Below are 26,903 nucleotides of genomic sequence, written 5' to 3'. Positions count from 1 at the left end.
AGACATGTATCTCGTCCTTTACTGTCATTTTTTTTTTTTTCACCTAAAAGCAGCTCATTTTGTTAATGCCTGCATAAGAATTTAAGCCTGTATGATTTCAAAGATCTGCTTTTCCTAGCATCATATTCTACTATAATGACAGTCTAGGCTTCTGTCTGTAATGTTTTCACTCATTTCTGTGCATTGCAAACTTTAACTCGATTATCCAAACTCAGACCCCTAACTTTTGCTCCCCAGGCACCACTCTGCCCCTGGAAACAGACAGTTCTTTACAATCTCAGACAACAGCTCTTGTATACATTTATTGGGAAGAAAGTGGAGGAAATAGTTAGGTTGTTGTCATTTGTAAGTTTCCTTCATTTTATTTAGAATAATTTAAGCTTACAGAGAGTTAAATGTTAGCAATGCCTTTGAACCAAACGTATTTGAAATATTTTTGCAGAATTTATTCATTTTAAATTGATCTGAAAATGTTTTAGGATCAGATGTTTAGATGTTTCTAAGTAGTGTATTCTTTTTCTTAATCAGGAAATCCTATTTTCTCAAACCGTATTTGTTTTCTAAAAGTTTTCAATATCATACAATTTTATTTCCTAAATAATAGAAATAAAGGAAATAGGTTTCTTTTGGTATTAGGTGCATCTAGACATTTTTAAACAAGAAAATACTTTAAAATTGGGTTTTTCCTTTTTAAAGTATCAAGTAGCTTGCTTTCCATAAATTTATAATTTACTATATATTTTCTTACTGGATAGTGATCACAAAAATGAGTGCTTTCTTTAACAATATTTAGCAGACACATTTATGAAAGCAAACTAATATCACATTTCTTCTGAGAAGTTCCCCGAGGATTTTCTTATTTCCTCTTATTAAGAGGATTATCTTATTGAGTTTTAAGGACAGTGAGACTGCGTAATACCTAGTGACCGAGAGGATTAATTTACGTTATATTTAGAAACATAACCTCCCACATGTTATAACCAAGTTGTAGTCAACAGTTTTAGCTTTCATAAAAACAAGCTTACTACGTTCTTTACCTAATACCCACAGACTTTTACTAGGTTACTTTTTGCTATTGTTTTTGGTTTTTTTTAAATCACCATTTTGTTTTGAACAATGTTACTATGATTCTGTTTTTTTTTTTCTGATGAATGATAATAGTATGGTCAGCTCTAACACATTAATTAAACTATTTCTTTTGTGATGTTTATTTTCTCAAGAATATAAATCAATAAAATCCCCAAAGTGCAAGAAAAGATTTTTGGTGTCATTGAAGGTCAGGAAATTCAATATATTTAATTGGAACATGTATTGAAGTGATATGATGGAAGTCAGTTAAAAATAGATAGCTGTTGTAGTAATTTACTCTTCAACATGCATTTATTAGCATAGGAGTGCATCAAAAAGTTCTTTTTGAAGCACTTGCATTTCCTGTCCTTATTCTTAAAGTTACTTTGAAATTTGAGAGAGAGAGGCGTTGCAGCTGCTGGCCAAAGAGCTGCCAAATAAGACATATGTTTAAAGCAGAGAATGGTGCTAGATTCTTATTGAAAAGAACACACAAGGCTTGCTACCTTCATAAACAACTAAAAGCAAAAATAGAGATTGTTGAATGACATTTAGGCTTAAAAGATTAGAGAATCAGAGAATCTTAATGATGGAAAAAGATCTTTCTTTGCATCTATTAAGAAGATTATCTGAGACATGAACTCAGATGCCTTCTAGGCGCAGGTGATATAAACTAGTGACATTCCAGGTGACCGGAATGTACATATCCATCCACAATACCATCAGGGAATGCTGGCTGTGCTGTACACCATTAGATTTCTGAAGAAAAGAGGGAAATTTGGATTATAATATGAACATTTCTGGGTCACTGAACACAATTGCACAGATTGTGGAAGTTCAGCTGCACAGCAGCGTGCAGTGCTGTGTGACTATTTATAAGCCAAACAAAAGATGGCATGAGGGTTAAATTCAAACCACCGATAGGAAGTTTGTAACCCTGTGGTTTAGACTTTTAGAAACGTTTCATTATTATTATCGAACTGAAAAATCTGTTTTTCAGCAGCTTTGGTTCCCTGGATTTTGGAGTCATGTTGAATGACTGTAATCTTCATGCACACAAGTGTTTCAAATATTTGAAGTCAGTTATTCTATTTCTTTAGACCTAAATTTATGGCCTAGGGAGACAATCAAAGAAATAAATTAGATTAGTCTGTTATAAATGAATGATAAACAGGCTGTTATAACAGAATGATTAGTCTGCTATAAATGAATGATAAAAAATGATAAGAAATGAAGGCCCCTAGTCTTCATTTCTTTCCCATGTGAGTGCTAACAACTACTTTAGTAATGCATTTTAGAATTTTGCCTTAAATCAAAGTCAAGATGACTAGTGTATTGTTGGAGAATCTGTCAATCTCTGGCCTACACGGTGGAGAGTTCTAAAGGTCTACCACCTGTGGACTCCTTCCTGCCAAGTCCTTGAACCCTTGAGAGTGTGGCTTGCAGGGTATTTGGTGAGTGGGATCCTAAAATAGTCTGCTGTGTCCACACCTGGTGTTCAGGGAACTTGGAGATAATTTAGACTCTTGATGACTTTTTGAGCTTTAGATTACATCCTCTGCTGCTAATTCCCTCTGTGTTTGTGGCCATGTTTTAGTTCATTTTCATGCTGCTGATAAAGACATACTCGAGACTGGGAAGAAAAAGAGGTGTAATGGACTTATGGTTTCATATGGCTAGGGAGGCCTCAGAATCATGGCGGGAGGTGAAAGGCACTTCTTACATGGCAGTGGCAAGAGAAAATGAGGAAGATGCAAAAGTGGAAACCCCTGATAAAACCATCAGATCTCATGAGACTTATTCACTATATAACAGTGTTCACTTATAACAGTATGGGGAAACTGCCCCCATGATTCAGTTATCTCCCACCAGTTCCCTCCCACAATGCATTGGAATTATGGGAGTACAATTCAAGATGATATTTGGGTGGGGACACAGAGCCAAACCCTATTAGTCCTGTATCTATTGGACTGAAAGGTCATGCTTAGAAACAAGTAGTAAAGACTACTAAGTTTGTGCTTTGCACAGTTCCAAGAGCTTGATGTATATTAAATCATTTAATCTTCACAATGACTCTGAGGTATTAACCTTCTTTTTGCAGACAAGAGAACTGAGGACAAGAAACTTTACCAAGGTTACAGAGTTAGTGATAAATCAGGGATTCCATCCCAGGCATTTGGCTTTGGATTTGTGCATCTTTCAGAGTGTCAGATGGCAGTGGAAGTCCAGGGACCTAAGGTAGACTATAGGAAGGAAGATGCTCTGTGAAAAATATCCACTTGGATAGAGACGCTGATCCACTCTCTGCCCTGCATCTGGCCTTAAGCCAGCCTGCTCATGTGCTTCATACCACCTCTAGACCAGTCCACAAAGACAATGGCAAACTCTCCTGGGTGTGCATGCAGTGGCCAAGGAAATCTTATTGCTTATTGCTGCCCTCACTTTCTCCTGTCTTCATCCAGTGTTGAACTCTGGGTTCTGCAGTCACAGTCTACCTGGACTTTAGAACTTGGTGTTTGTGTTTGGTCCCCTCTACATTTGAACCTTGCCTTGATCTGACTAGCTTTGCCTTCCCAGCATTTAATGCCTCATGCTGGTGTGGCCCTGCTATGAACCCCAAGCCAACATAAGTTTGGATTCCACAACCTCATCAATGGCTGTGAGTCTTTGAAGAAGTTAAGTATGCCTTTGAGGTTTACCCCTCAGGAAAACGGAGAAATTATATCTTGCTTATTGGGTTATGAAGATTAACCAGCAACATTCTAGTACAGTGTCTAGTACAAAGTAAGTGTTCAAATGATACTTCTCATGAAGTGGGCCATCCTAGACCTTGAATTGAAGGATAGAGCATTGAAGAAGCAGGGCTGTGTGGAATTCATGTGCCAGAGGAGTGGCAATCAATTTCCCATGTGGGCAGTGGCAGTGAAGCCAGTAGCAAGACTGGGATGCTTGCAAGGAAGTCACGGGGTTAGAAAGTATGAAGATTTCAGGCCTCTTCATCCTTATTTAATATGTTCTTAGAAAGGCTACTTTAACTTACATCGCTGTGGCTATGAACATACCCAATCTAAGTCCATTACTTCTATAACCTGTGTTTCTATAACATACATTACCTCAAAATCTATTGTTAAATAGGGGGAAGATGTCAATATGACATGGAATTTGGTCTGGTCATAAGCAATTTCACCACAGATGCCTACAAGTCACAAAACTGAGTGTAAATTACATGAACACTGTGGGAGGCAGTGCCTCAGGAAGATGCTGTATGGAGCCCATTCACCTCCTGGGGTTTCTCTAGGATCAATTTGGTCGTACTTGAAAGTGCATATTATTGGGTTCTCCCTATCCTTTTCTTTTGTCCTTATCTTCGTGATTCAACAAGGAGATCCTTCCTTACACACCCTTTCATTTTTAGCTTTCACCTTTTCTTTTAATAATAAAATCCTACATTTACCACTGTAACATTTCTTTATGGTTGTAGCTTTTTGTTTGTTTAATTAGGACTGTTATTATTTTTGTTAGTGCTCTGGTTACAATATTGGTTTTGAGTGACTAACTCTAATCATTTTTTTTTTCTGTGAATGCTGTTATTTTTAGAGTGCAGTTTGGCAGAAAGGACGATTTCTTAGGAATGTTGTATTAGAATAAGCAGAAGCACTGGTAATTCCTTCACTTGCCCAGTCACATCAAATCCCAGAGAGATTTGTTAAGCACAGAACTGACCTCAGATATGATTCACAATCTCCCAGGGATAGCTCTGGAAATTTGTTAATATGTGACCCAGGTGATTCCCACGTTACACAAATTAGGGAAACTCTGCTTTACCTTGGTTGGGAATAGGCATGCTTTTTTTTTTAACACTAATATTTTTTACATTTATTTTTACATCAGCACAGTATTGCTTTCAATTAATACCCCCCTTTGTTTTTATTAAGTAGTTACAGCTCTACCACTTTATGATCTAAATTGTCCTGATCTGTACAATCTGTACAACAGAGTGAAGGATGCTTCACTCTGCTTGGTTTTATTTGCAAAGGTCCTTTCTAAGGCAAGTCTTCACAGCCTTCATTTTATTTGTTCACGATAACATTGAATCCAACCACCCCGTGTAAAGGACTGGCTCATATTTCCTATAGTATATTATCAAATATTATAAATTAACAAAAGCTTTCATTTAAATGATTTAGACATGATACATGAGTTTTTAAACTGCCTTACAAATAAGTGCAAATCTTGTGAAGATAGGGTTCAGGTGAGAAGTAAAATAAATAAAGGTGATGGGGGAAAAGTACTTATTAACAGAAGCTTTAAATGCAACTACATAGAAAGGCACGTTGAAGAGGAAGTTTTTGTTTGTTTGTTTGTTTGCTTTCTTGCTTGTTTTCACATTTTTTGCTTGCTTTCTTATTCTAGTCCTGAATTTTTTAAAGAGGAAACTTTGTTTTGTTTATTTTTCCTACTTGAATTAAAGTATAGAAAAGACACATTACAAGACTATCATAAAAGGTTTGTTGTAAACTATGTAATTTGTTGTAATACTCTGGAAACTCAGAGTAATAAAGATAAACCAAACCATAATGGCAATGCTTGGATTCCAGAAATACATTTTTCCCCTAACAATCTTGTTCATTGCACTTCTACTTACACCTCTGAGGCCAGAAACCCCACAGTTTATATTAGCATTCAACTGGATTTACTGTTACTTCCTCTGCTTATTAAAGAGAAACACAACATATACCAGTCAATAAGCAAAAAGAAATCATTTCTAAATTAATAAAATTCCACTCTTTGCAATGACTTAAATGTTGCTAGACGAAATAATTTGGGGTGCAGCCATTTGAGTTGATTACTATGAAAAACTAAAGCAATGGTTTTCAGGGCTCTCAATCAAGAGCAGTCTTGAACTTTGGCTCCCATGGTGCACATCGGTAGTTCTGTGACTCAGGCAAATAAAGTGTTCTTCGCCCCCACAAGATCTGGGAGAGGCCATCTGGTGTGGTGCTATACTCAATAATATGTTATTTTGGGCTTCAACTTCAACTGGGACCCTTTACGTTTGTAGACTGGTTATTAAAAATCAGTTTTCTCATCCTCTGTTGTTTTTCATCACACCTAAGATCATAAGTGGAGAGTTTTGGACATAAGAAGTTTGGAGAGGTGGTACTGCCATTTAGGGAGTTATCCTTATGTCATTTTCAGTGAGTCAGGTCAAAACTTCCTGGATGTTCTCTCCGCCCTCTACAAAGACATGAGACCCTAGCAAAGCCTTTTTCACTGGCAAACACTTCCTTTGTTTATTTATAGATACATGCTAGGCTAGTTAGACTTATGTTTGATATGTCAGAATTGTTCCACACAAACCTGAGAACATTATGATGTAAGTTACCCGAATGAGATTGATGCAGAGCTAAGACCAACAAGAGCCCTAATAATTTGGAATTTAAACTGTTGCAGACTTATCTCCTTTCCATCACTTCAAACAGACATTAATTTCTCATTTCTACATTCACCTTAAAAGGAGTGGCAATCATAATGGATGCCACTGTGTGCCATACATGTCTGGGACACTCATCTACTCAAATGCTGGATGTTTTGGTGGCTGACAATTTTCAGCTGAGACCTTCTGCAGAGAGTGCCCTCACCCAAAGTTATGTCTCTTCTTGGAGGCAGCCATTCCAATAAAAAGTCACAATCTTCCATCCAGTTTCCAGAATTAAGTCAATATTTAGAATAGAACCTATAGACAAGCATATTTTGGTGATATTGTGGATATCATTCCAGACTACCACAATAAAGCAAATATTGCAATAAAGAGTCCCAGAAATGTTTTGGTTTCTCGGTGCACATAAAAGATATGTTTGCATTGTAGCGCAGTCTGTTAAACAATGTACACCCTTTAATTTAAAAATATTTTATTGCTAAAATATGCCAATGATCATCTGAACCTTCAGGGAGTCATAATCTTTTTGGTAGTGGAGGAGGGTCTTGTTTCAATGTTGGTAGTTGCTGACTGATCAGGGTATTGGTTGCTGAAGGTTGGCAGGGCTGTGGCAATTTCTGAAAATAAAATAACAATGAAGTTTGCCACATCAACTGATTTATCCTTTCACAAAAGGATTTCCTGTAGCATGTGATGTTGTTTTACAGCATTTGACTCATAGTAGAACTTTTTTCCAAATTGGAGTCAATCCTCTCAAACACTGCCATTGTTTTATCAACTAACTTTATGGAATATTCTAGATCCTTTGTTGTCATTTCAGCAATGTTCATAGCATCTTCACCACGAGTAGATTCCATCTCAAGAAAACACTCTTTGCTCATCCATAAGAAGGTACACCTCATCTGTTCAAGTTTTATTGCAGCAATTCAGTCCATCTGTAGGCTCCACTTCTAATTTTGGTTCTCTTGCTAATTTTACCACAGCTGTAGTAACTTCCTTCACAGAAATCTTGAACCCCTCAAAGTTATCCATAAAGACTGAAGTCAACTTCTTCCAAACTCCTGTTAATATTGGTAGTTTGGCTTCCTCCCATGAATTACAAGGCTCTTAATGGCACCTAGAATGGTGAATCCTTTCCAGAGGGTTTAAAGTTACACCCAGATTTATCAGAGGAATTACTATCTATGGCAGCTGTAACTTTACAAAATGTATTATTGAAATAATAAGACTTGAAAGTTGAAATTGCTCCTTGATCCATGGGCTGCAGAACAGATGTTGTGTTAGCAGGCATGAAAACAACGTAATCTTGTACATCTTCATCAGAGCTCTTGGGTGACTAAGGGTATTGTCAATAAGCAGCAATGTGTGGAAAAAATCTCTTCTTTTGATTTGTTTGTTTTGGTTTTGTTTTGTGTCATTTTTGTTCTTGAGATGGAGTCTCACTCTGTCACCCAGGCTGGAGTGCAGTGGCGCAATCTTGGCTCACTGCAACCTTTGCCTCACGGTTGCAAGCGATTCTCCTGCCTCAGCCTCCCAAGTAGTTGGGATTACAGGCTCCCACTACCATGCCCAGCTAACTTTTGTATTTTTAGTAGAGATGGGGTTTCACCATGTTGGCCAGTCTAGTCTCAAACTCCTGACCTCAAGTGATCCGACTGCCTTGACCTCCCAAAGTGCTAGGATTACAGGTGTGAGCCACCGCGTCCAGCCAGTTTTTGTTTTATGAGCAGTAGGTTTCAATGGGGGGTTTAAAATATTCAGTAAGCCATGCTGTAAACAGCTGTGCTGTCATCCAGTCCTTGTTATTCCATTTATAGAGCACAGGCAGACAGTATACTGAGCATTTTCCTTAAGGGTGCTAAGATTTTTGGAATGGTAAATGAGCATTGGCTTTAACTTGAAGTCACCAGCTGCATTAGTCTTTAATAAGAGAGTCAGCCTGCTCTTAGAAGCTTTGAAGCTTGGCATTGATTTCCCCTCTTTAGCTATGAAAGTCCTAGATGGCATCTTCTCCCAATAAAAAGCTATTTCTTTTCCATTGAAAACCTGTTGTTTAGAGGAGGCACCTTCTTCAATGATCTTAGCTAGATGTCCTGGATAACTTGCTGCAGTTTCTATATCAGCACTTGCTGCTTTACCTTGCACTTTTTTTTTTTTTTTTTTTTTTTGAGACAGAGTCTCTCTCTTAACGCCCAGGCTGAGTGCAGTGGTGTGATCTCGGCTCACTGGAACTTCTGCTTCCCAGGTTCAAGCAATTCTCCTGCCTTAGCCTCCCGAGTAGCTGGGATTACAGGTGTCTGCCACCACACCTGGCTAGTTTTTGTAGTTTTAGTAGAGATGGGGTTTCTCCATGTGGGCCAGGCTGCTCTTGAATTCCTGACCTCAGGTGATCTGCCCACCTTGGTCTCCCAAAGTGTTGGGATTACAGGCATGAGCCATCGTACCTGGCCACCTTGCACTTTTACATTAAAGAAATAGCTTGTTTCATTAAACCTAATGAATCAACCTCTGCTGGCTTCCAACTTTTCTTCTGCAGCTTTCTTACCTCTCTCATCCTTTGTAGAACTGATGAGAGTTAGGGTCTTGCTCCAGATTAGGTTTTGGCTTAAGGGAATGTTAGGCTGGTTTGATCTTCTCTTTAGACCACTAAAACTTTCTACCTATTAACAATTCGGCTGTTTGGATTTCTTATGATTCATGTGTTCAGGAGTAGCACTTTTAAAAAATTTAGCTGCATTCACAGCTTAGCTAACTGTTTGGAACAAGGTCTATGTTCTGCTCTATCTTGGCTTGTGTGACATGCCTTTTTCACTAAGCTTAATTATTTCTGGTTTTTGATTTAAAGTGAGAAATATGTGATTCTTCTTTTCACTTGAACACTTAGAAGCCATTGCAGAGTTATTAATTGGCCTAATTTTAGTATTATTGTGTCTCAGGGAACAAGGGGGCTTGAGGAGAGGGGAGAGGTGGGGGAAAGGCTGGTTGGAGGAGCAGTCGCGATACAACCTTTATCGATTAAGTTTACCATCTTTTATGTGCGTGGTTCTTGGTGCCTCCAAAAAATTACAATAGCAAGATCAAAGATCACTGATCACAGATCACCAAAATAGATAAAATAATGAAAAAGTTTGAAGTATTGTGAGAATTACTGAAATGTGACACAGAGACCCGAGTGAGCACAAGCTGTTGGAAAAATGGTGCTGTTGGCTTGCTTGACACAAGGTTTCCAAAAACCTTCAACTTGTAAAACACGCAGTATCTGCAAAGCTCAATAAACAGGAGTGCACTAAAATGAGGTGTGCCTGTACTAAAGGGGAGGATGAAAATTTTGGAGGGAAAAATTCAGCAATCCCATGGCACGTGTACAAAATAATGATGCCTCTAGTCCTTCCCCAAAGTGACTGATAGCCATTTGTCTGGGTTGCTGTACAGTAGAAATGGAGAATGCATAATTTCAAAGTCTTTTGGACATGGAGTCTATGACAGTTATGTGTCCATTTGCCTGGGCCACAGTGCCTAGATATTTGGTCAAACCCTATTTTGGATATTTCTGTGGAGGTTTTTGTTTGTTTGTTTTAATATGGGATTAGCATGTCATTTATTAGACTCTGAGTAAACAGATTACCCTTCATAATGTGGGTGGGCCTCATTCAATCAGTAGAAAGCCTAGATAGAATGGACTGACCTTCACCAGGCAAAAAGGAATTCTCCCAGCAAACTGCTGTTAAATGAAGTTTAGCCTAAAGCCGCTTCCTTACATAGTTTAAATTTGGCCTGAAGGTTTCTGCATACATAGTAAACTATAACCTAACTGGATGTGTAAACAGGCTATAACCTACTCATCTACCAATCACCAAGTTTGGTCAATCAACGGCAGCAAATTGTTCAAACCATATTCAAATAAGTCAAATGCCAGGCTGTAACCAATCTGGCTGTTTCTGTACCTCACTTCCATTTTCTCTATGTCACTTTCCTTTTTCTATCCATAAATCATCTTCAACCACAAGGCAATGCTGGAGTCTCCCTGAACCTATTCTGGTTTGAGGGCTGCCTTATTTGCGAATTGTTCTTTGTTCAATTAAACTTTGCTAAATTTATCTAAGGTTTTTCTTTTAACACTGCAAACACACACACGCACACGCACACACACACCACTTGTCAGCTGGTTTTGTTTTCTGAGAACCCTTACTAATAGAGGGTCTGAGTTGACATTTGACAACTTGAAACTTAAAAAGCATCATAATGGCCCCTGAGTTATTACTATTTTAAATGGGGTCCTGGGCTATGTCCAGGTCACAGTGTGTCCCCTGATTTAATGGATGTGGGAGGGCTATAGTTGGCCCCATTAAGCTTTTCTGTCAGTTTTCTAATTCGAATCCTGGAAGAGCTAGGCCCATAACTTATTATATAACATAAGTGGATCCAAATGGCATAAGCAAGGGACTAGGGTGGACACTGTGATGTGTCACCCAGGTTCTCCCTTCATGTCTGGAGCAAGCATAACCCCTGCTGATGGAAGTGTTGGGAACTGACTGCTCACAGACAAGCCAACACCTCAGGAATTGCTTTCCATTGAAAAGAGCTGCCTTGTCCAAAGGCACATACTCCGACCCTGTGGCAGCTCATTTCTAGTGTCTAGTCAGTGGGGCAGGAGATAAAGGTCACACCTTCTTGCCTCAGGGTAATTAACTCTAAATGGCATCCTAACTCTAAAATTCCCTGAGACATCAGTTAAGAGCCTTTTTCTTTCTTTCTTTCTTTTTTTTTTTTTTTTTTTTTGAGATTGTATCAACCATTCAACCATTTCCTCTGCTCAGTCCTACTCCCTTTTCTTCCAGTGGTGTTGACTGGAAGGACATTAACTTCCTGCTTGCAAATAGACACTCGTTCTCAGTGTCTATTTCCTGGGAACCCTACTTAAGGCAGTTATTAAAATGGAAATAATGCTAGATGTAAGATGTGTGGTTGCTATCTTGTTTAAGGTTCTCTAAGTTCTCTCATTGCCTATTGTGGATGACAATATTGCCTTCTACATTAAACAAGCAGCAGAAAAACCTGAATACCAGAAATTTACTGATACCCTCCTTTCTCTCTTCCTTAGACTCATATCCAAAGCCAGTTCATTTTTCCTTATAATGGCCCTTGAACTAATTATTATTATCATTATTATTATTTTAACATAAAATATTTCTATTCTAATTTAGACATGTCTCCTCTCCTACCTAGGCTACCTCAATAGGTTTTTCACTGACCTCATGCCTCTTGGCTCTTTAAGGCTATTAAATTATTATATATAATATTGTCTGATTGATTTACCCAAAATTCTATATTGTAATAGCATATAAACATGAAAGCGCTCAATGATGTAACTAACTATACATTTCTTAGTGTGGCATTGCAAAGGCCTCCACATTTCAGGCCATATTCACCTCTTACTAATCTGTTAAACAAAGAAATTACTAAACACTGACAAAGATAAAAATCCAAGTCTCTGCCTTCAAGTTTTTCAGAGTAATTTCAAAACCTTTTCTGTTGCCACATTATTTCTATGTACAACTCTATGCCTTGAGTACATCCAGTCCTTTACAAAATTACAAAATATTCAAGCAAATAAAAAAATATAGAGAATGATAAAATAACTGCATTCCAGATTAGAGATATTTTTATACTGATTTTTCAGATCTCATTCCATGCTTTCTCTGGAGGTAACTATTACACTGAATTTAGATTTTATTTTTTACATTTATGCTTTATAATGTTACTATATATATATATATATATGCACACACATAGATTCATGAATAATATGTTATACTATACTGATCATTTTTCCTCTTTTTTTCAGTCAATGCAATATCGAGATTTAGTTTTGTTGCAGTATGTACTTCTGTTTTTCGTATATTATCTATTGTATCTGTCTATATATCCACATTTTCATTTTTGTAGCTGCTGATGGATGCTTTCCATTATTTTCTTGTCCATTTTCACAGTTTGTGAATTTTATTAGTAGTCTTTTTAAAAAATTGTACTTTATTTTTTTTGTGATCCTTTCCATTGTTTATATTTTTGAAGTCATCAATTTCTGCTCATATCCTTATCATTTCCTTCCTTCTAGTTTTTGGGGTTTCTCTATTTCTTTTTCTAACGTCTTCACTTGGCCATTTAGCTCACTAATTTCATCTTTTTTCTTTTCTCATACAAGGATTTAAGGCTATATATTTCTTTTCATGTACTGCTGTGGAGGCTAACGTGACTCCATCTTGGATGTGAATCTGCCATGTTGACTGCTGATTAACCCCAGTACTAAATTTATGAGCCTCTTTCTTCGGTCTCTCAGCTGGGACAGATATGCATAGACCTGCTTACCAAGGAAAAATGCTTTAACTGCATACCGTATGTTTTGTTATGTAATAGTTTCATCAGCCCCTTTCTTCTGGAAATGCCTGTACGATTTCTGCTTTATCTACTGTGTACCATAAACGTTATTGTAAACAGACACCAATCACAAATCTGGCCCACAGGCAAATTCCCTGAGAACCCCTGGTTCTGGGGGGTATTAGCATGAGGATTCACCATCTCTTCTCATGGTGGCTGCACTAGACATGGCTTCTGTTGTAAGTCTCTATTACATGTTTCTTTCTGAGAAACTAGACTTATTAGTCTCTTTCTTCAGCCTCTCAGCCTCCTTGGATCTTTGGAGACAGGTATGCATAGACCTGCTCACCAAGGAACAACTGCCTTAACCGCACACTATATGTTTTGCTATGTAATAGTTTCATTGTCATTAAATTTCAAGTTCTTTCTAACTATCTTTTTGACCCATGAGTTCTTTAGAAGCATGTTTGTATTTAAATTTCTGAATTTATGAGGTTTTTGTGGCTGATTTTTAGATTTTTATAATTTATTTCACAGAACAGTCTTTATTAATTTAAGGTTTGCTTTGTATTATAAAATTTAAGTTTTTGTGAATTTTTTATGTATACATGAAATAATGTGTGTTTACTAAGTGGAGGCTTATAGTTCCATGCATGGTCATTAAATATGGTGCATAAAACTAATATTTATGGTGTCATTCACATCTTTCACTTCTTTAATTCTCTTTTTGATTGATTGATTGATTTCTCAATTATTGAGAGATGTGTATTAGTATGGTCTACTATGATTGTAAGTTGCTGAATCTACTTTCTAATTTTGCAAAATTGTACTTAATGTTTTGAGACCATATTATTGGGTACATAGGTATTAATCAGGATAGATCAGATTATGCTACAATATCAAAAATCCCCCAAATTTCAGTGGGTTAACAGAAAGTTTATTTCTTACTTACACTATAGCTCTAATTTGAGTTAGCAGTAAAAGAACCGGATTAATTTTGTTTACTCAGTGACTCAGACTGACAGACGTGCCCTTTTGTCGTTTCTGGTCACACTTCTTTGGTGAAAGCATTTCAGATGACCATAGCTAATTTTAAGGGGGTTTAGTGGTGGAGAAATATATTTATATCTGATCTCCAGAAGAAGCAGAATATTTGGGGAAAGTCTAATGACTACTACAACATACAAGTTCAGGACTACTATATTTTCCAGGAAAATTCTTTAATTATTATATTGCAATTCACTTTATCTCTAATAATGTTGGTTAAGATTATAAAAAGACAATAGAGGAAGCAGTGTAAAATATGATTAAGATATCTGTGTTCAGACTTTATATATATATACACACACACATATATATATACACACACACACATATATATATATATATGTATGACTTGCTTTGTAAGAACTAATACAGGCCCAGTTCTTACACTGACTGTGGGAGATAATTCTCCATGGTTCTCATATTTCTGCTTGTCTTACAAGGGAGGTAGTGATTGCCTTTTGTTCTGGACTCTCTTTTCAAGGATATTTTTATAGTGGAAAACTGTGGAAGATAGTGTCTGAAGCAAAGGGTAGGCATACCCTTGGGTTGTCTAAGCTCAGGATTCCTCTCCTGCAGTGTAACCCATAGTCATACAACTGGGCCTAACCTTACTACTCCTGTGGGACTTAAAGGGAAGAGTGGACTGATGCAAATATGCTGATGTTCATGCTGCTGGCTATGGAGGAGTAGTAAAATCCTTGGAGTCTTGTGTTTTCTACAAGTATCCATGAAACCATGGCAGGCTAATATGTTACCTTGAAAGTTGGGTTAATTTTAGACCCTTGAGAGTTCTTTGACACCAGATTCACTTCCCTTCATGTTAAACTTGTCTGTCCTGATGCTGCTGGTACTTCCTTCAGACTTCACAGTGTCTGCGATAGCAAGTTCACTTTGAATTAGGTGGTAGCTATCCAAAAGATTCTCTGACACAATAACAGTTGACTCAATATCTTTATGCTATTGTTGACAGGATACTGCAAAATGCTCTTCTATACTCCCTTCAAATGGCTTTAATCTAGAGTTTTGCCTTGAAACAAGTTTAGAAAACTTCTTTCTCAACAAAGCCACACTTGAGCTATAATGTGGTTTATATGAATCAAACCATCTGTCTTTGCTTTTCCTTCAGCATGTTTGGATAGAGTGAAAAAGTATCGTTTTTATATTTGTAAATTATTAATAAATATTTTTTATGTAAATAATTCTACCTAATTATCAGTTCTGAAAATAAGATCAAGTCTTAGTTATCCAGATGGTCAAATTCTTCAGTAGCCTCGTTTAACTCATTTGCATTCCTCAGCATAATCTGTCAGAATTTTTCAGATATTCCATGTTCAAGCAATAAAAATCACTTTATCTTTGGCAAAGGTAAATCTGTTGCAAGATTAACAACATGCAATGGTAATAATTTTTTTCTTTTTTTTTTTGAGACAGTGTCTTGCTCTTTCGCCCAGGCTGGAGTGCAGTGGTGTAACCATAGCTCACTGTAGCCTTGAACTCCTGGGCTCAAGCAATCCTTCCACCTCAGCCTCCTGAGTAACCTGGACTACAGGGTCAGACCACTGCACTCAGCTAATTTTTAACATGAAAGGAAGTGCACTTCAGCCTGGGCAATGGAAGGAAGATGCACTTCAGCCTGGGCAATGGAAGGAAGATGCACTTCAGCCTGGGCAATGGAAGGAAGATGCACTTCAGCCTGGGCAATGGAAGGAAGACGCACTTCAGCCTGGGCAATGGAAGGAAGACCCTGTCTCAAAAAAAAAAAAAAAATCTGTAGCTGGTTGTAATACATTGCTTGTAAACATCACTGCACTCAGACCAGCCTCGTTTGTAATTTATTTTTTATTTTATTTTTTTCCCTCTGTTCTTCTTCTTTTTTTAAAAATTATACTTTAAGTTCTAGGGTACATGTGCACAACGTGCAGGTTTGTTACATATGTATACATGTGCCATGTTTTTGTGCTGCACCTATTAACTCGTCATTTACATTTGGGATATCTCCTAATGCTAACCCTCCCCCATCCCCTGACCCCACAACAGGCCCCAGTGTGTGATGTTCCCCTTCCTGTGTCCAAGTGTTCTCATTGTTCAGTTCCCACCTATGAGTGAGAACATATGGTATTTGGTTTTCTGTCCTTGTGATAGTTTGCTCAGAATGACAGTTTCCAGCTTCATCCATGTCCCTACAAAGGACATGAATTCATCTGTTTTTATGGCTGCATAGTATTCTGTGGTATATGTGTGCCACATTTTCTTAATCCAGTCTGTCACTGATGGACATCTGGGTTACTTTCAAGTCTTTGCTGTTGTGAATAGTGCCACAATAAACATACATGTGCATGTGTCTTTATAGCAGCATTATTTATAATCCTTTGGGTATATACCCAGTAATGGGATGGCTGGGTCAAATGGTATTTCTAGTTCTAGATCCTTGAGGAATCGCCACACTGTTTTCCACAATGGTTGAACTAGTTTACAGTCCCACCGGCAGTGTAAAAGTGTTCCTGTCTCTCCACATCCTCTCCAGTACCTGTTGTTTCCTGACTTCTTAATGATCGCCATTCTAACTGGTGTGACATGGTATCTCATTGTGGTTTTGATTTGCATTTCTCTGATGGTGAGTGAGCATTTTTTCATGTGTCTGTTGGCTGCATAAATGTCTTCTTTTGAGAAGTGTCTGTTCATATCCTTTACCCACTTTTTGATGGGGTTGATTTTTTCTTGTAAATTTGTTTGAATTCTTTTTAGATTCTGGATATTAGCCCTTTATCAGATGGGTAGATTGCAAAAATTTTCTCCCATTGTGTAGGTTGCCTGTTCACTCTGATGGTAGTTTCTTTTGCTGTACAGAAGCTCTTTAGTTTAATTAGATCCCATTTGTCAATCGTGGCTTTTGTTGCTATTGCTTTTGGTGTTTTAGATATGGAGTCCTTGCCCATGCCTATGTCCTGAATGGTATTGCCTAGGTTTTCTTCAGGGTTTTTATGGTTTTAGGTCTAACATTTATGTCTTTAGCCATCTTGAATCAATTTTTGCATAAGGTGTAAGGAAGGGATCCAGTTTCAGCTTTCTACATGCCTCATTTGTAATTTAAAGTCCATTGTTATTGCTGACCAGCATTCCATTTATGACGATACCCACAATTCATGTACCTATTCCACAGTTGATGGGCAGTCCACGTTGCTTTTCCAGACAGTTGTATTGCTGAACTCCTGTGAAAGTCTCCTAATGCATTAGTGTAAGAATAAAAGGCAGTAGTCTTAAAACGGGGGTGTACGTATAAGGATATACAAATGTTTCTTATGTGATATGTGGATATGTAGGGCGCAAATAGTTTTAGGGGAACCAATTTCTAAATCTTTTGCTTCTATACACACTCTTTTCTAAAATTGATCTCTCTGAGACTTTGTCAGAGACACAGGTCCTGATTTTATATTTGCTCTTTATCCTCTTCCCCAACTTTACAAAATGACATACCTTTCTCTTAGTGTTGGTCAATCTTACTTTACAATGCTTTATTCTGGGGTGTAAACACTCCTAGAGTGCTAAAGAAAGGGACAGTTTGAAATATTGCTCTAGGATAGTATTGTGTATTATTTGAATGCTTGGTTTTATGGCTGAATTATATTAACCCCAAATTCTTAGGTTCTAACCACCAATAATTCAGCATGTGACTGCATTTGGAGATAGGGTCTTTAGACAGGAGACCCTATTCCAATGACTGGTGTCCTTATAGGAAGAGGAGATTAGGACACAGACATGCACACAGAGTGAAGACAATGTGAAGACACAGGGAGAAGACGACCTCACCTACAAGCCGAAAAGAGGGGCCTCAGAAGAAACCAACACTTCTGACACCTTGTTCTTGGACTTCTAGCCTTCAGAACTATGAGACAATACATTTTTGTTGTTTATGCTCTCTAGTCTTTGGTACTTCATTATTGTAGCCCTAGCAAACTAATATACTTAGGTAACAAGTACTTTTGTGAGTCAGGTGGTTTCTTTTTTTTATTACAACAATATTGAAAGGAAACCTGATTGAATTATGTGCAGATTGATCATTTAAAATAATCTTTTGGTGATATATATTTATGTGATTTGAGTATATACCTTGAAAGTAGTTCAAAGATTGAGTGATACTATAATAACCAAATCTCCTACATTCCCATCTTATTGATGTGAATAGATTTTCTCAGAGCTTACATCTATAGAAACAAAAAATAGATGGCCAGGTATAGTGGCTCAGGCTTTTGACCATATAGTTTTGGGGGGTTGTTTGTCTTTTCTTACTGCTTTGAAAGAATTCAGGACTTTGGGAGGCTGAGGCAGGAGGATCATTTGAGGTCAGAAGTTTGAGATCAGCCGGGGTGACATAGCAAGACCCTATCTCTACAAAAGATTAAAAAGTTAGCTGGATGTGGCGGTGCACCCTTGTAGTTCTAGCTACTTGGGAGGCTGATGTCGGAGGAAAGCTTGAGCCCAGGAGTTTGAGGCGGCAGTGAGCTAGGATTGCGCCACTGCACTCCAGTCTGGGCCAGAGGGTGAGACACACAGAGAGAGAGAGCGAGATAGAGATAGATAGAGAGATAGAGAGAGACAGAGAGAGAAAGAGAGAGAGAAGGAAGAATGGAAAGAAATAATGCTAAACTCTTAATTCTAGCAAAAAACCAATATGAAACCATGAATTAATTAACTAATTAGTCATCTCATTAAGAAGTAGCTTATTATTATTATTGTGTTTAATAGTATTCAAAAATTTGGAAAACATGTTACTTTGGCCATTGTATATTATTACTATTTGCAAAGTTAACTGACTCAAAAATTGACATTTAAAGACTCAGTCACAGAAAATTTGAAAAAATTTAATTTCAGTTTATAATCTTATTTTTTTACAGGGAAGAAATAATAAAAGACTTTTAGGTTTAAAAGATATTACATTAAAGAAAAGTCAGCATAAAATGTAGACTTTGAAAAGATACAGGAATGAAGAAAAAGTAACAGTGAAAACGTTTAATTCTGTTGAAGACCTTATTTATAATATTTTCTAAATAGATGTTGAATGTCAAATTACTATGCTACTTACATTCCATTGGAAATATTTAAAAGATGATGTAATAGTTTTATTTTAAAAGGCCAGTATTTGTCACATTCTGGACTTTACATCATTTGCAACTTTTTAAACTTAGGATAAATAATTTGAATGACAATTAAAAAAATTTGACAGGCAGGGCACAGTGGCTCACACCTGTAGTGCCAGGATTTTGGGAAGCCAAGGTGGAAGGATAACTTGAACTCAGCAGTTTAAAACCAGCTTAGGCAACATAGGGAGACCCTGTCTCTACCAAAAAAAAAAAAAAAAAAAAATTGGCTGGGTGTGGTGGCACACGCCTGTGGTGTCAGATACTTGGCAGGCTCAGACGGGAGGATCACCTGAGCCTGGAAAATAGAGGCTACAATGAGCTGTGATCATGCCACTGTGCTCCAGCCTGTGTGATAGAGCAAGACTCTCTCTCTCTCAAAAAAAAAAAAAAAAAAAAGTTTGAAGAACACTCTTTGATATTTTGGTTCACAAAATATACTTATCATTCAATTTTATAAAATAATGCCATATACATATACTGACTTGTTGATTTTTTTTTCTTGTGTCCTCACCAACTTTTGGAATTATCAATTTATTTTTACTAATGTGGATGTCTATATTGATATTTTATTATTGCTTTTAACTTGAATTTCTCTGATTACTAATTAGATTGAGGATCTTTTCATATAATTATCAGCCAGATTGGCTTCCTTTTCCATATAGTGACTATTTGGGCTTTTGATGACATATTTTTTGGGGGGTTGTTTGTGTTTTTCTTATTGCTTTGCAAGAATTCTTGATGTATTCTGGTTACAAACCATTTTTCAGTTATATGTGTTGAAAACACTTTCTTCCAGTTCCTGAGTTTCAATTTTATCTTCCTTACAGGATTATTTGAAAAAGAGATGTTTCAGGGCATCTTGACATCTTATTTAAGAGTTCTTCCCGCCATGTCAAAATTATGAAAATTCCATCTTCTAAGTGTCCCTTTCATATTTAATTCCTTAATCAACCTGAAATTGATTTTTATGCTCAATGTGTATGCATTCAACTTATTCATTTCCTGTGAAAAGTTGTTACTGCTCCGGTTATTGAAAGCAACCTCCTTTACCCATTCTGAGAATACTGAAGGAAAAAAAATCATACTTGGTTTCTCCTATACCTTCTCACTCAAAAATGAACACAGAAGCCTTGTGTGACCAAATGTGTGGGTTTTCCCGACATACCAGGCAAGCAATCAATTCTGCATCTGACATCAGCTGGGTATCCTCTAATGCAACTCCATTCTGACATTACCTAGAGATAGCATCAAATACCACAGGTAAAGGGCTCAGTCCCCAAGAGTGTCCCCCTCACCCAACTTCCAATGACAATCTCAAGCCCCAGTTTGCTTGACCTGTGCTTCTGACCTACCTGCTATAAATTAGGGTTCCCATGACTCCCTCCTGGGATTAGATTAATTTGCTAGAGCAGCTCACAGAACTCAGGGAAACACTTATGTTTACTGATTTATTATAAAGATTAATAGAAAAGATGCTGATGAGTGCCTGTGAAGAAATACATAGGGCAAGAAATGTGGGAAGGGGCAGGAGTTTCTATGCTCTCCCCAGGCCCACCATCCTCCACGAACCTCCAAGTGTTCACTTCTCCAGAAGGTGTTTTGAACTCAGTCCTTTCAGATTTTTATGGAAGCTTTGTTATGTAGAATTATGTAGACTGGTTAAATCACTGGCCATTGGCTTAATCTTCAGACCCTCTCTCCTTCCACGTGGTTGTGAGGGTGTGTTGGGGCTAAAAGTCTCAACAACCTAATACAGCCTTGGTCTTTCTGGTGACCAAGCCCCATCCTGAAGCTACCTGGAGGAATCCAGCCATCAGTCAACATTAGCATTACAAAAGACACTTAGCACTTTGAAGAATCTAAGTAGTTCAAGAGTTTTATACCAGGAAATAGGGACTAAGACCAAATGTATATTCTACAACATATATTTGAAGACCATCCTAATCTTCCAATAAGGATTCCTTATATCAAAAGGACATACAACTTAAAAGATACCGCAGCACTCCTAGAATCTCACTGAATCATTTATAATTAATCATGTCCATTGTATAGTATAAATATGTCTCCTAGAATGAGGTCACTCAAGTTTGTAGGCTTCCATTCGATCTTGTCTGATTTCAAAACTAGTCTCTGCAAACATAGCTTCACCTTTTCAGGCATCTGTTATCTGTTATAGTTGAGCGGGAAGACATCATCATCACTTGCTCTGATCCTCTTTTGAAGGGATAATATTGGATTCCCCTCCTTATATTATTCATTTATTAATTCCTTTAACCTCAGTGACTATTCTTCCTTCTCTTCATTTATACCCCAAATCTTCCACCTTTGGAAGCGAAGGTTTGCCTCCATTTGCCCACCTTGTCTATCTAGGTGGAAGGCAGCAATGCCAGTCTAGCTGGTGCTCCTTTCAGTCCACTCATATTCAGATAGGGTTAGGCTACACAGGCCCAAATTGGTAGGTTGTTTTTACTACCAGGCAAAACAGCTGCATTCACTGTTAACCCCAATTTTGCCAAATGAGATGAAGGCACAACCCACTTCTATCAGGCCCATAAGGAATTCTGATATAAGGTTTATTAGGAATGAGCCACCTCTAGTTACAGCCCTTGTAATTGCAGCCCTGATCCTGTGACCACTGCATCAAGTAGGGGAACGAAAAAAGAGGACAAGATAATTAAAAATATATAATGCTTTATTGTCAAAAAATAGACAAATTTTAATTTCCTTTAACAGGAATATTAATTTAACAGCCTCCATAAGCCATCACCATTTTGTAAGCATAACAGGCAAGAGAGTCAAAGATAACTGTTAGTGGAAAAAGGACAACAGTTCTACATCCATGCCCAAGAAGCCTTGCCCAGTCAGTGGTGACAACTCCAGGACAGCGGCAGAAACACAGTGAACCTTTGGAGCCTGACAACAGACATGCAAAATGACGTTGATTTATCTTGGCCCAATTCTATAAAGATTGGCTTTGTAGTATCTTTCCAAGCATTTGAAGAGTTTAGTTTGTTAGAACACTTGCTAATTTGAACAGTGACATTTTAGGTCACTTATAGTATCAGTAACAGGATCACACCTGTTTTTCAGTAACACCAGGATGAATACATCTGTCCCTACATCTGTTCCAGTATGTGAAATGGAGCTAATAGCTAGGGCAGGAAACCTGAATAAAGCTCCTTATCCATGAGCCACAGCAAGGATATGAAAGCCTTGCTGAATTGAACATTGTTGAGTAGAGGCTAAATTCTCTCATTAACATAAAAAAGGAAAGAGATAATGATCTACTTAGTCGGAATAAGACAAAAAGTAAGGCCTTTATTATTCCCTAGTGACAGGTATCCAAGGTGGAAAAAATCTGGGTGCGCGCATGGTTATCTGGACTGTGAGTTTCACTCTCTAGGCTGTACTATAAACCATATTTCCATGGCCAATGCAGACTTTGTAAATTGACCCGTTTCAATAATTCAAAGTGGTAGTATACAGCTACTGCCCTTGACAATTGGGGTTAAGGAGAGATTCCTCAATTCCCAGAAAAGCCCAGAGATGAGATAATACTGACATGGTGAAATCGTTCATATGAGATTAAGCATATGTAATACTGAAAAGAAGATAGATTACTAAGTGAATCAGAGAGGGACTAGATCTCAGAACTAATTTCCTATCCTCACAGGTATTCATCATTCACTCAGTGTAAGAGTAATCAATTACACACAAAAATATCAGTTCAATGTTTTGCATTTTTCTAGTTTAAAGACAATATTCAACACTTAAGAACAAGGGAAACTGAGCTTTTAAAGGCATCTAAAACAACACCGTGGTTACTGAAATGGTAGCACAAGCTTTCGTCACCTCTTTAAAACATTAGAGTGAGGAAGTCACCAAGAAACAGTGAAGCAGTTCCATTATTGCCATAATATTTCTCATTCACTCTTACCTAGGGTTAAGTTTTAATTAAACTCACCTACTTAATCCTACCCTCCTGTCTAAGAACTCTTCAAATTTGAGTCATGAACTGGTGGTGTGGGCTTCTGGAAGTTTTGATCAGCTAAGTATCATTGAGTAAGATTCTGTGATTTAAAGAATCACCCTGAAAACTTACAGAAAAAAAAGTCATATGAAAATCAAACTAGGCAAATCTGGTTTATATAGTCTATTACCAAGCCTACCTGAAACAAAATTGTGGAATCAAATGTAAAACTCAAATGGACTTCTACTTTTGCTTACCTATTCTATCCCATTCAATTCTGTACAAAAATGGGATATATGCAGAAAATGTACACTATTTCGGATCACTTCTCGAAAGGCCAGAAAATCAGCCTGTTAGCTGCAGTTACTAAGAATGTGAAATACAGAAAGAAAATGGACTACATTTGGGGTTTCTTACTGAGGACAGGTGGGGCAAACTACAAATGACTTTAGCTGACTAGCTGAATAGTTTTACTACCCAATCATGAAATAAGCTTTATATATTTTCCCTTTTTAGGACCCTTCAATGACTGTTGTTCCAATCAGTGAATAAAGTTTTTTCTTAACAAGTCGAAATCCTGAGCTGAGGATCAGAGTTCTCCTGAAACCAGATGAGAAGCGACCCCTACTAAAGAAAAAGTCCCTGAAGCTAGTCCATGAGCAGTTCTCCTGCTTAAACACAAGTGTAAGCTCAAAAGTAGGCACCACGCTAGAATCACACACAATCCTATCCAGCTTTTTACATACATTTTCAATTTCCAAGTTCACGTGCATAACACAACCTCGCAAGCCACAGGGCTCTGTTGAGGAAAGCCGCAGGACATCTTGAGCAATTCTCTGGGTCAGTTTCTCAGGGACAAGGACCTTTGAGCAACCAAGTTTAGTTTGCTTTGATTTGGACAGACAGTTCTCCAGCATTTTAACCAAATTCTGGCAAGTTGATTCCTCAAATATTACCTCGTTGAGGTTGGGTTCAGGAACAACATAATCCCAGTAGTCAAAATCTGTAAGAAATGGAGTTTTCTTTTTAGATAAAGAAAAAAAAAACTCACAGTAGAAAAAACACACCAAGATATCAACATTGGTTACCTCTATCTACCATGTAATATAGCGAATAATTTAAGCTCTCATGAAAGTTCATGTATGAAATAAAGGTTTAGATAAATAGAGTGGATAGGATATAACCACTTTTCTTTAAATTCATGTGTGTACAAAGAACACACACAATCTTAAAGACTATTCATCAAAAATCTACTTGGGATTATCCCAGATTATTGGTGATTTTCTTTTCTTTCTTGCCTACTTGCTTATGGGGGTTTTCTAATTTTGTTTTACAGAAAACATTTATTACTTCTGGGATAAAAAGTTAAAACTTTGTTATTTGGACTAAGGGGTTATTACTTTCTAACTGTAGGAATACATGTATTGTAAAATAAAGAATTTTTGCTATTATGTTTAAAGTCCATGAGCTTGAAGAGTTACATTAAAGATCTATCAAATTTGTGTCTTTAAGTCTTTACTGGAGTGGCCTGTAGGTCCCAATTTTAGCTTTAACCTCTTTAATTAAAAATTGCGCAGAGAAGACCTTTGAGGTTCATGAGGATATTTATAACCGGTTGGGTGGTTTTTCTTAGCCAAGCAAAACAAAATAGTCCTAAGGAAATAAAATTAGATTGGCTGAAAGGAAAAGAGATAGCTCTGCATTTGGTCACCTACTCCTCAAATGAATCCTACCACTTGGCAGGATTGCCACGCTACAGGGAGTCAAATGAACAAGGTGCAGGCTGACGCCCTCCCGGCTCCTCTCCCTAAGCCTACTTCACCTTCATCAGCTACTGGGTTTTCCTCTCCACTTCATGTAATTTTGGAGTTCTGGCCCTATAAATTAGGTCATCAACCACTTCACCTTGAAAGGAGGAAAACACGAAGAGCCTAAGCAGTTTATCTATGCTCTTACAGCTCTAGTGGCAGAGCAGTGTGTTCACTTAGAAACTGCTGTTAAAATTGCAAATGATAGCAAATCAAGCACCACTGCTGTTCAATAGTTTCCTTCTCACATTAAAAATGGAATAATGGGTATATCCAAGACTGAAAATCCTACTCAGTAATAAACATGAACACACTGATTTAAGCAACCACATAAAAGAATCTCAAAAACATTAGGCTGCGGGAAAGAAACCAGACACAAAAGAGTACCTACTTTATGGTTCCACTTACCTAAAGGCAAAACTAACTTGGAGTGATAAAAATCAGATCAGTAGTTCCCTGGAGTCAGGGGGGAGTGAGAAATACCTAGCAAATGGGTGCGTCGGAATTCACGGGGAGGGGTTATGTTGATTACAGGGGTAAATACATTTGCTAAAACACACATAACTGTGTTCTTCACAATCATGTAAGATAAGGACCTTAATCCTCAAGAGCCTACAGGCACCAGCCTAGAAAGATGTAGCCCTTGGGTATTCTACTTTTGCTACTTTTGTTTCTAGCATGAAGAGAAGATGTTAGAAAATTTGGAAAGGATTCTCCTCAGACGGATTTTGTGGCACCCCCTACATAGAGGTAGGGGAGGAAGTCGAAAGCCCGCCCACCCGGTAGATCGAGAGGCACCGACCTTTGGAGAGGAGAAGGGTGGGCAGCGGGGACACTCACCACTTAGCAGGCTCTCTGGGTGATAGCCACAGTCCAGCAATTCTGAAATGCTGGCCGGGTTCTTACTGCTCAAACTGCCAGTTGCAACCATGGTCAACGGCTCTGTTTCCCTCGCGGGGCGCAACGGCCTTTCCTGTGCGCTGGAAAAAATGAGGCGAGAAGAGACGGATTTGCAAAAGCAGGCGAGTCGTGCAGAGACTCCTAAAATGCCCGGCGACGCGGGAGCGAACTAGCGGAGGAACTCCTTTGCCAAAGGGGAGGAACCGGCCTCTGCAACTCAAGTTGACAAAGCCCTGTGAGCAAGGCCGCCAACTACAGCAACAACCTGAAACTAACTCAACAGTTCGCAAAACTTGGAAGCGACCTGCCCAGCGGAACGGCCCCCGACCCTGCTGCCCCCACCAAGGCCGCAGCTTCGCTCACCTACCGGGAGTTCCCGGGGGCCGGCGCGCTCGCTGCCGGGTAAACACAGGCAGGTGCCTTCTTAGGAGTCCCCTCTCCTGGGGACTCGGTGACCTGCAGACCCCAGCAGCCAGCGGCACCCTGCTCACCCCCCCGACCACCCTGCGCCGGCTCCTAGCAGTAGCATAGCCTCCGGGGCAGCGAGAACTTTATACGTCCAGTCCCCACCCTGCCCAGGCCCGCCCACCTGCGCCGCCCCTCCCCGGCCGGCGCCCCGCCCCTCTCCTGCAGAGTCTGGTCCCCTTTCAACCCCTACACTTCCAGGGAGCCCGAGCCTAGTCGCAGGGAGTTGCGAATAAGCCTGTGGTACGGACACCTGTTGTTTCCAGGGTAGATCTCGGGCCACTGTGACCTCAATTCTGGGCGCACGACTCTTCAAAGCCTGAACCTGATTCTTCAGTGCGACCCCTCCCCGAGCACCCGCGCTTTCACACTCAGGCTGCTCCAGGCAGCAGCGGGAAGCTTTAAGCCGTCTGTGTATTTCCTTGTCCTGAGGCTTTGCTGTGTCATCCTGAACACTTGGCTTAAATCTGTTGCAACGTTCACTGAGCATCATTTATGCACTTATTTATGGCCTCTAACCCAGTCAACTCTACTCTGCCTCCCAGGGTTTCTGTATCCTCCTCTGCTGCACGCGGTCACATCTAGTTTTCCTTTCCCGCAACGAAGGCTCCTAGCATTTTAGGAAGGGCCTTAATGACCCCATGCACTCCCTTGCTCCCTGGCATCCTTCGTGCCCTTACATCTGTGACTAA

The 26,903-nt window shown here is 38.6% G+C and overlaps 1 protein-coding gene across 11 annotated transcripts in view; it reads right to left on the bottom strand.

The window, feature by feature from the left end:
• LOC105486358 (DNA damage inducible transcript 4 like) overlaps positions 1-26,615 on the bottom strand; it is a 92,472-nt gene extending 65,857 nt beyond the window's left edge. For 6 of the 11 annotated variants that reach the window (XR_011621145.1, XR_011621146.1, XM_071093258.1 and 3 more), the window contains exons 1-3: positions 26,114-26,615; positions 25,687-25,826; positions 23,995-24,041 (exon numbers count right to left, since the gene is read on the bottom strand). Coding sequence is in view for 8 of the 11 variants with exons in the window: in XM_071093258.1 (XP_070949359.1) it covers positions 23,995-24,041; positions 25,687-25,777 (138 nt within the window). In the remaining 3 variants the exon portion in view is untranslated. Of the gene's footprint in view, positions 1-21,742; positions 24,042-25,686; positions 25,827-26,109 lie in introns of those variants that run through there. The other 5 variants (XR_011621144.1, XM_071093255.1, XM_071093256.1 and 2 more) reach the window with 5 other exon arrangements.
• Positions 26,616-26,903: the final 288 nt, after the last annotated feature.

The sequence above is a fragment of the Macaca nemestrina genome, chromosome 3, assembly GCF_043159975.1.
Source record: "Macaca nemestrina isolate mMacNem1 chromosome 3, mMacNem.hap1, whole genome shotgun sequence".
Lineage (NCBI taxonomy): Eukaryota > Metazoa > Chordata > Mammalia > Primates > Cercopithecidae > Macaca > Macaca nemestrina.
This window is presented reverse-complemented; position numbering and strand designations above follow the sequence as displayed.